The 13,177-nt window shown below is 37.9% G+C and overlaps 2 protein-coding genes across 2 annotated transcripts; one reads left to right on the forward strand and one right to left on the reverse strand.

Annotated features, from left to right (window-relative positions):
- Positions 1-1,436: 1,436 nt before the first annotated feature.
- Positions 1,437-4,717, reverse strand: phospho2 (phosphatase, orphan 2). The gene is made up of 4 exons (XM_026294491.1): positions 4,663-4,717; positions 4,012-4,089; positions 3,742-3,836; positions 1,437-3,602 (listed from the first exon to the last, which is right to left on the reverse strand). The coding sequence occupies exons 2-4, from the start codon at positions 4,080-4,082 to the stop codon at positions 3,034-3,036; spliced, it is 735 nt and encodes a 244-aa protein (XP_026150276.1). The 5' UTR covers positions 4,083-4,089; positions 4,663-4,717; the 3' UTR covers positions 1,437-3,033.
- A 308-nt stretch (positions 4,718-5,025) lies between these two features.
- syap1 (synapse associated protein 1) lies at positions 5,026-9,360 on the forward strand. Its single transcript, XM_026294398.1, has 9 exons — positions 5,026-5,329; positions 5,541-5,659; positions 5,865-5,931; positions 6,510-6,583; positions 6,725-6,864; positions 7,183-7,331; positions 8,305-8,354; positions 8,485-8,641; positions 8,742-9,360. Exons 1-9 carry the CDS (start codon positions 5,137-5,139, stop codon positions 8,870-8,872), a joined length of 1,080 nt encoding a protein of 359 aa, XP_026150183.1. The 5' UTR covers positions 5,026-5,136; the 3' UTR covers positions 8,873-9,360.
- Positions 9,361-13,177: the final 3,817 nt, after the last annotated feature.

Genomic DNA, 13,177 nt, shown 5'->3' on the forward strand with positions numbered 1-13,177 from the left:
ATTACACTATTGCCACTTGTATTTTGATAGCTAGTGTAGCTATTTCTTCCTGTTAATAAACTGAATATGTGGTAAAATTCAACCTGATGTAAAAGAGCTCACTTTTTTTTTTTTTTTTTTTTAAAAAGTGTATTTTCTTTTGTTCTAATAATTACACTATAAAAAGGTCAAATAATATCACTTACTTGCTTAGTTACTACTTACAGGGTGACTTTGCAAAAGTTTTATACACAAAATATTTGATTTGTTATTAAAATGTGTTGGTTGAAGGACAAAATGTACATACATAAAGAAAATGATAATTATATCCACCTGGACCAATTACAACATCAAGTACTGCTTAGTAATGCATCAATAATAATGGCCATATTATATGATAATATAACAGTGATGGAGCAATTTAAACTGGATTTGATTAGCAAAAACTGTTGCAGGTTATTTTTTTCTTTTGGACTAATTAACAAGCAGCCAGTAATCCTTTCTGAAAACTACAGTGATCTATTGCACACAGTTGAGCCACATAAAGCAAACTATTGTAGATGCTCTATTATATATTTTAAATGCTGTATTCTAACTTTAAACAATCTTGTGAGAATGTGGAGAAAATGTGATGTTTTGCACTCAGCTTTTGTTTGGTAACTAACCCAAACTTTGAAGACTTGTATCCCAGTTTGTCAGCCTTAGTGTTGAGCCTGGCTGTTACCTATGCAACTAAGCATCTTCTTTTAATGCAGCAAGCGTCATCTAAACCTTCTTCCCACTGAAAAGAGAATACAGAATGTCAACAAAGCCTGCTGAGTTTTGGCCCATAATACCAGGTTGGATCATATAAGAGCAAGAGCTGTTTCAGTGAGTTGTTGGCCTTCATTCCTCTCTAAAGCTCTTTTCAAATCCCTATCCACATGTGCCCATCTAGTGATGTGTTGTGGTTTTTTTTTTCCTGTCAGTGCTGGGAAGGAATATCTTTGCATCGTCACATAGCCACCTGAACAAAGGACACCACTTGAAGTTTGGATGACAACAGCATACAAATAATTTAAAGCAATAATGAAGCTTCAATAACCTTTGCTGTTTCATATATTTTTCATTTCTCAGAATTTTCACAGGATTAAGTGCACTGTTGTAATCCCTTGAACTGTTCTTTAGATCATATGTGGTATACATTTTCACTATTGTAAATTAGATAATATTATTATATATTATATTATTATGTTATAATTGTCCTTGTTAACATGCAGATGGTTGTATTTAGGTGAAGGTACAGCCTCAGAGAGCCACTAGCATAGTTGCAGACTCACTTTACATGTTAATTGTAGCAGTGTATTTCAAAACAGTTATATATTTTTTCTATTTGCCAACTCCAGTTATAGCCTGCTCACATACAAACAGATAAAATATCTTACAATATTATGCAATGCAACTGGTCACTCAGCAGAGAGGGAAAAAAAATGGTTTTAATTGCATTACCAGAATTAAAAGAATACACAAATAATATTTTAGCATGTTGCATTAGGCCATGGTCATCAAAAAAAGTTCTCTGTAAACATTTATGTTTTCCTGTAAAGTTTTGTCATTGAAGTTGCACAACACTCATCCCTGGTAATATATATACTGGCTATTAGAAACCTGGGCAAAATCCTAGGACTATATCAATATTATCTTGAAGAGGCAGACAGAAAAACAGCAATTTTGAGTTTGAATGTATGTCTGGATCTCTTTATTGGGAAAGTTATCTATATAACTCAGTAAACCAGGGAGGTAATGTAGAAAAATTACATTTGTTCATTTAGCTTAAACGATCGCGTGAAGTTAAAGCCATTCAACAGCTCTCTGTGTAATGCAGCACAATTCAACAGCAGCACAAATTACATCTTCCAGCTCATACAGCTGAATCAATACTTATACTAAATGGTTTTTTAAAAAAACTGAACATTACTACCTTCATGGAGGAGGGTTTATAGTATTAGACTGCAATAACTTTAGCATAATGTAGCTAATAAACTGAGTGTATGGCTTAAAACCTCAGATCTGAGATGTAAACCAGATAAAATCACTGCGCACAGTGATGTTCACACCTACACAGCAGTGAATATTACATACACTATATAAAGAACAAAACTTTAATAGACTAATAAATTCAAATAAATCAATGTGCAGTTAATATGTAACTAGCTAAATATGTTTGTTGGGTGCATGGTCTTAAAATCAAGAATATCAGCAGTGTGGAACATGTGTTTCCACAGCTTCAGTGGTAGGACTGTTACAACTGGCATATTATGAACAATTTAGATTTTATAGATTTTTCTAAAGGCTAGAAAAATGTTCCCACTGTGAAAATAACGTTTATTTCTTTAATCTTAATTAGCCTATAGAAACAATAATCACATGAAAAACATTAGCTACATCCTTGATCTAAAACGGCCTGTAATGCCACAGGAGGAAAATGAATGAATGATGGTGATTTTCCATCTAACAGACCTCTTATTGTGTATGCTGGCTTACTGTCACACTGTCATGGCTTACTGGAAAACTTGTATAGGACAAAGAAACTGTTACTGTTATTAGTATCACAATTCAAAATGTCTGTTCTTACAATTAATCATCACAATATACCAGTTATACATAAATAAATTGTATGTGGATGTTTTATAGTGTTTTAAAAGTGTGTAAATGTTTTGTTACATAAAGCACCTTTTGTCATGCACTACCCACATGCTACTCTGAATCAAAGAGAAATCCTTGATTATAACTGAGAATCCTACATTTTTTCAGGTTGAGGTTGCTGTTTTTAAAGATTAAGAAAAAACTTTCAGTAGATAAATCATCCACTTAAAGGATTTCAACATGAAAACAGTTTATCATCAAAATTGTGCTTTAAAAATGATAAATATTTTCTTGAAAATGTGACAAAAATGTTAACATTTATAGAGAGCAGTAAGTGCCCCCTCCAGTGCAGACTCAATATTTGCCATAAGTGCAATGTTTCAGCTACAACTGAGAAGTCAATCAAGTGTGGTATTCCATGGGCCCTGGCTACAGCTGCAAACTTGCTTTCAGCTCCTGGAGGATGTCAGTGCCGCTGCTCCAGGCAAGGACTCTAGCTCTGAAAGAAGTGCTATTATCTTCCTGACCTTCCACTTTGGCCAGCAGTTTCTCCAGGGTGTACCCCTTCCGGGGCATTACAACATCATTCCCTCTCAGACAGAAAGTAGGACAGAGATCATTCCCACCGTCTCCCACATAAAATATACGCTCATACTCCACACCTCTGTCAGACTGCTCTGACAGGTAAAGCTCAAGCACCTTTTTCTTACAGAGGTTGATGGGGCATTGATTACAATCATGAGAGTGGTAGCACTGTACCTCCATGTACCCAAGGCCATTGAACTTTGCAGGGTTGGTGAAAACCTGGTCAACAGCTTCTTGGAGCCCAGCAGCACGGAGGATCCATTCTATGAACATGGTGTTGGAGTCAGAAATGACTATGCAGTCAATAGTTCTTTTATTCTCTGATATGAATGTCAGCAGGTCTGTCATTCCATCTGTGAAGGGGATGGTCTCCATCACGCTTTGGACCCTGTCAGGACTAACCTCCTGGCCTCCTGAACAATCAGACAGAAAAGAGTCACAGGACTGAGGCATGAGCAGGTTGTAAGTAAGCAATAAAATGTTAAGCTACAACTATTGTGTGCAGCACAGGTATGAATGAAGGCTTCAGGATACAGGATAATTCATCCTCACCTATGTAGTTCATCACTCTGCCCATGAACTCTGTCCAGTGGCCTTTTCTGTAGGTATTCTTCACAGAGTCAGGAAGAGTCTGACCTGGAAGACATCTGAGAACACAGAAAATGAAAAGATCCACTGTGGATAAAACAATGATGTAGTTTCTAATTAACATGTATACAACTTTCCTACACCTACCTTAAAAATCTATTGGCCTATATTACTTACAGCTTGCACCTGATTTTATACTGACTAATTAATTGATTCAATCAATATGTTATTTACCTGACCACCCAGGTATCACTGTTGGCATCGACCACTGTGTGGTCAAAATCAAACACCATTAGAGTCTTCATTTCTCACCTGGAACAAACAGTTTCAAATCAAACAGAATGTACAGCAAGAACTATTTTTATTTTGGACACAAACTATAAAAAAGATATATATATATATATATATATATATATATATATATATATTCTCTAAATAAAGTTGTATCATGTTTTAGGTTTCTATAAAATTATGCATAATCAGTTTATCGGTCAACCAACTTTAACATGCACACCGCTCACTTCCACAAGCTACAGTATATTAAACAACCTATGTTTAAAAAAAATCACTTTCTTTATATGCCGATTATATCATAATATTTGAATTCATCCTGGAAAAGATAAAGTGATTTTCTGTCCAACATGACGTTTAAGTTTAAGCTGTCAATGTTTTAAACTACGTTGTTTTTCTAAAGACTCTGGTGTAGCTTCGTCTTCTTACAAATAAACAACCCACACCGGCAAATACTTCCATACTAATCCTGCTTCAACGGCTCAAAAGAAAGAACAACACATATTTTAGCCATTTGTACCTAAACTATACCCCAAACTGAAAAGACAATAAATGCATGACATTTTATAAAACTGCGATAAAAGAGAAACTAACCCCAGTTGGCTTCACGTCAACACCCCGGTCTTTTCTTCTTCTTCTTCTTCTTTGTCTTTTTTATGTTACAACAGATGCAACAACTCCCGAGCCCTACCGCCACCTGCTGTTTGTATTTGTGATAAACAGCACATTTAGTAACACTAATTAAAGTTACAGTGGTCATCAAATGCCCCACATAAACACACACTTCACAGACATGACATGTTTGATAGACTATGAGTAGTTTGTTATAGTTGATATTCTTAAAATAACATATATTGATATTTTATGAGACTGACAATCTATGGCACCCAGCGCAACCTGAAGGCATCATTCAGGTTTGATCGCTGGGTGGCACTAAAGCAACCCAAGCTACACAAAAGTGACGAGGGAAGAAGAAATCTATCGCTGTAGTTCCTGGTTACATAAAATTAAGACTGTTCAGGTTGTTATTTTCATCTTTAAGCTGAACGACCATTTTCTTTTAGCAGCATGTTCAAAGGTTTAGGGACGTGGTTGGGTTTGGAGAACCCGACGCACACAAAGACGTCGGGTGACAACGAAGACGTGACCGTGGAGCAGGAAGAAAAGGTGGTGGCAGCACAAAACGAGGTAAACAAACAGCAAACAGCTGAGCGGGATGGAGAGCCAGAAGAAAACCCCGAGAAGAGCAAAGGGCTGGGTGGTGAGAAAGTCTTTCCTATAACTCTGCATGCTGCTCTGCTTCAATTTACATGTTAACTCCCCATGCACACATCCAGTCAGCTGGATGCACCGTGGCTTAGTTGTTGGTGAAGTGTTTTCACAGCTTTTGAAATGTGTTGTTGTAGCAGTGTTTTAACAACCCCAGGGTGTGAAGCTGTTGTTAACCTCAGCATCGTCTCCTCAATCTGCAGATTACATCTTCAGTTTTGCCTCCAGTGCCACCAAGAAGATCTCAGAGTCCGTGGTGGAGACGGCCCAGACCATCAAGAAGAGTGTGGAAGAAGGAAAAATCGACGGGATCATAGATAAGGCATGTTTCTCCTTTGACTTGTTGGACTGTGTTTATAAAACACGTGGAAGTGCAGAGCAATTTGGTTAACATGACATAACACTGACATCACAATAAAACACTGTCAACTTTTGTCACCTGCCCGATAAGTTTTCTCCTCCATATAACTTATAGTGTGTGTGTGTGTGTGTGTGTCTGTGTGTGTGTCACATTTATGTACTTGCAGACCTTTATAGGAGACTTCCAGAAGGAGCAGGAGAAATTTGTCCAGGAGAAGAAATCAAAGAAATCAGGTAAAGTAAGAATGTAACAAAAATCTTGTTACAGTGAAAAAAAAAAGAAAAAAAAAAGAAATAATCTTTAGTCCATTCATCACTTGTTTTTATTGTGGGAAAAGCTACTGAGTATTCCAAATGTGTCAGTACTGTAGTTTTTTCAGTTGTTTCAGTGTCTTGGAGAATTTGCCACAGTTCTTCTGTGGATTTAATCCGTCTCAGTGCCTCTTCGTGTAATCCAAGACTGTCTCCATGATGTTGGGATCAGGGCTGTGTGGGGGGCCCCTTTTTCTTGTCTCTGAAAATAGTCCTCTCTGATTGTGTGTTTGGGACTGAATTTGGGACTTAGCAGACTTAAAAAATATTTCCAATATGAATGCATTGTAAAATCTGTTGAAGAGTGCAGTGCTAAAGTTAATAGTGTGCATATTTATGGCAAAATAAATATGTACAAAGTGTTTCTGTGAGAAGTAAACTCACAACAGAAGGATAATATCAGGATTCTATCAGATCATATTACTAAGTGGCCAAAGAGCTTAAATTACTGTGTGTGTGTGCGTGCGTGTGCACATGCACATGCTCATGTCTGTGTTCAGAAGCAGCAGTGCCTCCCTGGGTCGGCTACAATGAGGAGGAGACAATCCAGCAACAGATCCTTGCTCTATCAGCAGTAAGCAAACACGTCATAAACTATATACATGTGTCAACATGATTGTGACTTCATTGCCTGTTGTTCAATAAAAACTCCTCCTAAAATAATTGGCTCTTTTTTTGGAAACTAAGCTGCTCAATTTCTGCCTGATGAATCTAGGACAAGAGAAACTTCTTGCGTGACCCTCCCGCTGGTGTTCAGTTCCAGTTTGACATGGAGCAGATGTATCCTCTGGCTGCAGTGATGCTGGAGGAAGACCACCTCCTTAACCGCATGCGCTTTGATCTGGTTCCCAAACAGTCAGTAATCCTCCAGCATTGTGTGTGTGGTTGTTTGTCAAAGCTGTAATTGTTAGAACATTTCAGCATGATGACAGCATTTTAGTGGGTCCTCACACCTTCAAAAGGCTATTGAGGGTTTAGACTTGGATTTAGGTTTAAGGTTAGAATTAGTTTAAGTTAGAGTCAGTGTCAGGGTTAGACATTTAGTTGTAAAGGGGAACATTAGTGTGAGAGGCTAGGGAAAAGGTGTCCTCACAACTATAGTAAAACGGATCACTTTGTGTGCATGTATGTACACTATGCATTTTATGCTCTATCCCTGATGATGCTTGACAGTGTGAAAGAGGAGGTGTTTTGGAGGAATTACTTCTACCGGGTGTCTCTGATCAAGCAGTCAGCTCAGCTCACAGCACTTGCAGCCCAGCAGCAGAAGGGCGGAGAGGACAGAGGGGCCAGTGTTTTGTCTCAAGATGTCGTCTCAACAGGTCAGACTTTTATCTGTGCATCAATAACAGCACACGTGCTGTGCAGGGCAATTTCACCTGTTGCTCACATCAACACTGAGGCGACAGTATTTGTTTCATTCCTGTTCCTCAAAATTGTGTATACTTGTATTCCAGCTGGGGAACTTCAGCGTCCAGATGCATAAAACAGTCATAGAAGACACAACCTTAAGTACATTTTTGCATGTCAGTAGCTCTGCCTACTCCACAATTTGTTAGACCTGTCTGTGTTTACAGCACATGTACCTGTAAATACCGACCCACTGCTCAGTCTCGTTGTCCGCCATTAATGGTGGTGGTACTGCAGTCATCATTGGTTGATGTTGGAAAGATAATAATAATAATAATCATGTTTGAAATGTGCTTCACAATTGAGGATAGAATGAAGTAGAATGATGAAAATTTCAGTTGCCCTGCTCTTCAAGTTTTGAAGACCTGGATTGGACAATTTATCTCATTCTTCCTGCCAGATGCTTTGTCTGATTGGATGGGAAGTAGCTGAGAACTGTCATAAAGGCCTGATTGATGGTCATTCTTTCAGCAGGTTCCACTTCTCTGTAGAGCACTAGTAAGGCTCTGTTTCACAGTGACCACTGGGTTCTTGATCACCTGCTTGGATGTAGAAGAACTTGCAGTTGAATTTGGGGTATGACTGTGTGTATGGTGTAGAATCGAAGGCTATCCATTATGAAAGGATGTTAGTAAGTTTTTTTCTTTGCTGTTAAAAAGTAACAAGAATCAAGTGTTTAGCTCTTGTTAGCCACCTCATTATTATTCAGCTTGCCAATAGGGTTAACGAAACTTCTATGAACTGCTCATAAGCTTTAATACAAACCAAAGACCTAGATTGCATCGGAGGTTGAGGTTCTGGAGGGAATCAGTGGGTCAGCATGCAAACATCACCTTGTGATAATTACATATGTAAAACTAACAGCATTGTATTACTTCTTTATAGACAATGTCAGACCAAAAACTCCACCAGTTTCCATCAGCAACATACAGAAAGTAAGGGTTTGTAGGTTTTATTTGCATATCTTGATTTCATACTTCATCTCAATTTTTTCATAGCACATAGCATAAGACTTTAGAAAGAGTCATGCCGTGAATTGACTTTTCAATCCTGTGTCATTGGCAGCCACCTCAGGAGGAAGAGGAGGACATGTCAACAAGTCCAGGAGTGTCCGAATTTGTGAGCGATGCTTTCGACTCAACAGCCATCAACCATGAGGACCTGAGGAAAGAGATGGAGCAGCTGGTGCTGGATAAGAAGGAGGGTGTCTCATCTCCTGATGGTTAGTTTAATGGCAGCATTCCTTGATTGTATTCTGTATTACTGAATTGCATTTGCAATTGTAATTGTCCGACTCATAACCTTCTCTCCTTTACATCCAGATGAATCAGCAGACTGGGAGAAGGAGCTGCAGCAGGAACTTCAAGAGTATGAAGTGGTGACTGAGGCAGACAACAAAGATGATCAGTGGGATCAAGAGATCGAGAAGATGCTCCAGGCAGATGACAGCTAGGCAGCAACTGCGTGTCTGTGTCCTGTACAGGCAGTGATCTGGCCCCAGCTGAATGAATACCGACCCGTAATGCACAAAATGAATGAACTTCCACATCCTCTGCTCCACCCAACTATGATTACTGTCTTATAAACATTATCCTGTGCCTGATGAATAATAGCAAGATTTTGTCACTTATGTTATATTCAGGCATATTAATGAAGTATTACTTCATTGATCCTTCCCAAATTATTATCTACTTGGTTTCCGTTTTCTCTTTTTTTTTGATGATGAAAGGCCAATAGAGGGCGCTCCAATACAAATACCATGAATTTGTAATAGAGGGGACCTGTTTAAAATGACAGATCGGCATCAAATTGTAACTTACTTTCTACTGCTGCTTTCTGGTGGGCTGTACAGTAAAGTCTTAGTATAGTTATAGTACAGTAATGTTAAGTGTAAAATTACACAAATGTAAATAAAGATTCTAACACTATAGTTAACTTCAAGTTGCATTCCTGATATATTACATCTTTTTCCTCGTCCGATTACATTTTGTACCATGCTATGACTTCTTGACTCTGGTGTACATATGTATCTGGGGTTATGGACAAAAGATATCATGTTTGGACCTCATAGTCCATGGGAGCCAGATTTACAAGCAATAATGTTTAAAGATTGCTTTAAAACCTTTTTGTGAACCTATAACACATGGCACATTTTTCAAAATACCAGACTTGCATCCAAGTAGAATGAATACAGCGTTTTACATAATACATATAAATGTGAGGATTTGTTTTATGTTTCACCCAAATCAAAATGATAAAAGCTGTATTTTACAAAGAAATGTAATATGGGTTGCCTACAGTTACAAAAGGGATGTGAGCTATGTTCTGAGAAAGAAATCAGCAGCAATTGACATAATGTACCTGTTTGTTTTAGCATATCAAGACACTGGTCTAGCAGGAAGGACCATGATATACAGTAAGGACAAAGACATGCAAGAGGAATTATACCATCAAGATACAAAGCTTTTCAAAGCGCAAACATAAGCTCCAAGTTTAAACCCATCACATTTGCATTAGACTATCAGCGCTGTAGAATAATCTGACTATACATATGAATACATTATTCCTGTGTACGTTTTATAATATATGCTTTCACAGGTGTAGTTATTTTGCTTATTGAATGTATTTCACACCATTGACCATAAATAAGGAAACACCAAAAAATGGGCAGTCCCAATTTTTTCATTCATCCATCCAAAAAAACAACCACACACACTCACACTCACTCATATGGGCAATTTAGAGTCACCAATCAACCTGACATACATGTTTTTGGACTGTGGGAGGAAACCGGAGTACCCACAGTAAACCCACGCAAGCACAGGGAGAACATGCAAACTCCACACAGAAAGGAATTCATATACTCCAAGTTGGCAGTCAACCACCTAAGTTTTCCTCTAGGTGTTCACCACAGGTGAAGAACTACACCTGTGTCAGTGTCATCCAACTATGCAGCTTCTCCCACTAAACACCATGGATTGGATTTTAATCAAGATGAGTAATTCAGCTGCAGGATCACTCGCTGCTCTACAGAGCAGGTTGACACGGTGTTCCTCACTTCAGGGGCCACATCCTTTAAAGGATGTGGTCCCGCTACAAAGGAACAATGTTTGTAAGTGTTATAAATCTCATAAGCTGAACATGCGGTGACTCGCAATGAGTGTCAAAAATAAATCAAAATCAGGTGCCAAAATTAATACTAGTTGGAACAAGATATTACATTACTTTTTTAAAAACACATGGGAACAAGATTGTATTTTATGGCCACACACTGATAACATGTGGGAACTTTTTGGAAACAGATGTATTCAAGTTTATAGTAGTTATTCAATAGTTTTGTATTTGTTTGGACTGCAGTGTATTTGTGAACACCATAAGTGACCAACAAGTTATAACAGAAATTTGTAAATCTCACTTCCATTTGTCCATCATGTGTGGTGACAAATGTGTAGCACACATAGTGAGACTAAATTCTCTCCATACAAACATGAGGTTGAATGAAGGCATAGGTGGGAGAGAGTGAGTAATTAGGTGCAGAATAATTGATGGATGTTTTGGTTGCAGAAAGTCTATAATCATGTTATGTGAGACAGATGCATAGTTTTGTTTGTACAAGTCAGATAGCCAGGCTTGTCTGTGCATGCTCCTTACATTTCTGTTGGAGAGTGGTGGAAGACACAGTACACTGTCAAAACTATTCCCACCATAATGCAGGTACAACAATTCACTGGAGAATTAATACTCATTTGCAAGTGGCAATCAATACCAGAATCAATATGCTAATGTCTGCTAATGTGCTTTCTTTCACTTTCATAGGCTGCAGGTGTTCGTCCAGGCATGTAAAAAACAGACATCTAGTCCTCAGTGCTGCTCTCTTTGTTTTGTCTCTCTTTCTCATTTACAACATCCTAGCCAGGGTCCACCAGCTGGTCTCTAGCAGGACACAGTTGTCACCATGGTGACAAAGCCTGGCAGATGAGGACCCATGTGTGTGGTTTATTGTTTGTGTGTGATGTTGGTTTAACAATCTTTTAATAATGCATAAAGGAGTAAGTGTGTGTGTGTGTGTGTGTGTGTGTGTGTGTGTGTGTGTGTGGAGGGGGTGTGAATGTCTAGCCCACGTAGTAGATTTCCATGTCTGTATCACAGACAAAGACAGAATAAACAGGAAGGAGAGAAAATTCAGACTGTCTGACATAAAGAGGCAAATTTTTTTTAAAAAAGTGTTAATATGCTTTTAGGCACAAATTCTCAGTAAATAATCAACCAGCTGCTTTCACATTTTTAGCATTTTATTCTGACAGTCAATACAGTAATACAATACAACACCGTTCAGCAAGGAAAATAAAAGGAAAGAATGTTCCCAAAATGGGGGAGTTTTAAAGAAATGTGGGAATAAAGGGTGAAAAAGAAAAACAGAACAGACAAAAGGTATTAGACTGGAGGAGTGAGGGATTAAAAAAGAGAGAAGGGAGGAGTCGAGGCTTAAAAGAAGCCGCATGGTTGCTCAGACTATACCTGCCATTCACACCACTGCCTCATTTAAAATCTGATTTGACCAGTAAACCTGAGGAAAAAAACTCAAAAAAATCCCCTAACCTTTCAGCACTGTTACGGTATTTTTCACAATACCAGGTGAAATGCATTAGTATTGATATAAAATTCTATATAAAAAGAGACATCAAGTAAGATGCCCTACTTCCAAGAGTAGAGCTTACATAAACTATGAGGTTATTGCTCACTGTCATGTTTGCATGTTTGCATTTCTTCTACTGAGTGGAAAGAAAGATTTGTACCAAATCCAGGACAAACATAATAAATGGGTAAGCCAAGAGAGACCATGATCATGTGAATTTTATAAGCACTTTAATTCCTGCTTGTATTTCCAGTCTCTCTCTTGGATGACATAACTCACCTAATGAGACTGAGGTCTAATGGATCCATTCAGGACTGACTGCTTATCAGCCTAGATACTCAAGTTAGTATTCATATCATATTTCATATTTTAATTACTATATTTTAGTAGTTCCATGTAAACAATAACATTTCATTTTACATGAGTTGACTTTTAAATTTGAAAATAATAAATAATAATCAATCCTCCACTATAGCAGCTGATGTAGGAATTTGGTGAAGTGCAGCCAGCACACAGACATTATATGAATTTGTTTACTGAATGTATGTCAAAACAATGAAGATTAGTTATTGACGTTATAAGGCCAAAAGGGAACTATGTGGCTAATTCTTAGCCAACACAGAGAACATCAACTGTGACTAATTCTACATGCAACTAGTCATGTTACTCTTTTCAGTTTTCAGAATGGCAAAACATGAAGCATGTGAATAGAAACTTAAAAGACGGGAAGTGAAATCACATAAATTCAGATGGATTGGATTGTAAGTGTTAGTGGTATTTGTATTACATTTTCTGACTATATTTCACAATAGGTATTCATTTTCTTATAAGATTCAAGATCTAATGGCCTGTCTCTGCTTCAGTGATAAACCGACGTCATGAACTTATGTGCTAAACTTGGTGAACTGCCTACTAAACAAACCCACTCTGGGACTCTGCGACACCCACGGGACTTCAGTGGTTAGGCGTACTTCTTTTTTTGCCAACTGAAGGGTTTCTTTTCAGTCATCAGCTTCAGAACATACAGTCACTCTTTCTACAAAGTTTGAGTTGATTACTAATGTCTCTCTACATTTGTATGAATCATAGGAAGCACTTAGCTTGGAATATCACATTTTATTG

The sequence above is a fragment of the Mastacembelus armatus genome, chromosome 3, assembly GCF_900324485.2.
Source record: "Mastacembelus armatus chromosome 3, fMasArm1.2, whole genome shotgun sequence".
Taxonomy (NCBI): domain Eukaryota; kingdom Metazoa; phylum Chordata; class Actinopteri; order Synbranchiformes; family Mastacembelidae; genus Mastacembelus; species Mastacembelus armatus.

What these genes read in the sequence shown, in the direction of transcription:
- phospho2 (XM_026294491.1), bottom strand. Translation starts at nt 4,082, where the DNA reads ATGAAGACTCTAATGGTGTTTGATTTTGACCACACAGTGGTCGATGCC. An exon ending in AGTGATACCTGGGTGGTCAG is followed by an intron (nt 3,837 to 4,011) that starts GTAAATAACATA and finishes CTGTGTTCTCAG; the next exon opens with ATGTCTTCCAGGTCAGACTC. An exon ending in CAGAGTGATGAACTACATAG is followed by an intron (nt 3,603 to 3,741) that starts GTGAGGATGAAT and finishes CTGATTGTTCAG; the next exon opens with GAGGCCAGGAGGTTAGTCCT.
- syap1 (XM_026294398.1), top strand. Translation starts at nt 5,137, where the DNA reads ATGTTCAAAGGTTTAGGGACGTGGTTGGGTTTGGAGAACCCGACGCAC. An exon ending in TCGACGGGATCATAGATAAG is followed by an intron (nt 5,660 to 5,864) that starts GCATGTTTCTCC and finishes ATGTACTTGCAG; the next exon opens with ACCTTTATAGGAGACTTCCA. An exon ending in TTTGATCTGGTTCCCAAACA is followed by an intron (nt 6,865 to 7,182) that starts GTCAGTAATCCT and finishes GATGCTTGACAG; the next exon opens with TGTGAAAGAGGAGGTGTTTT.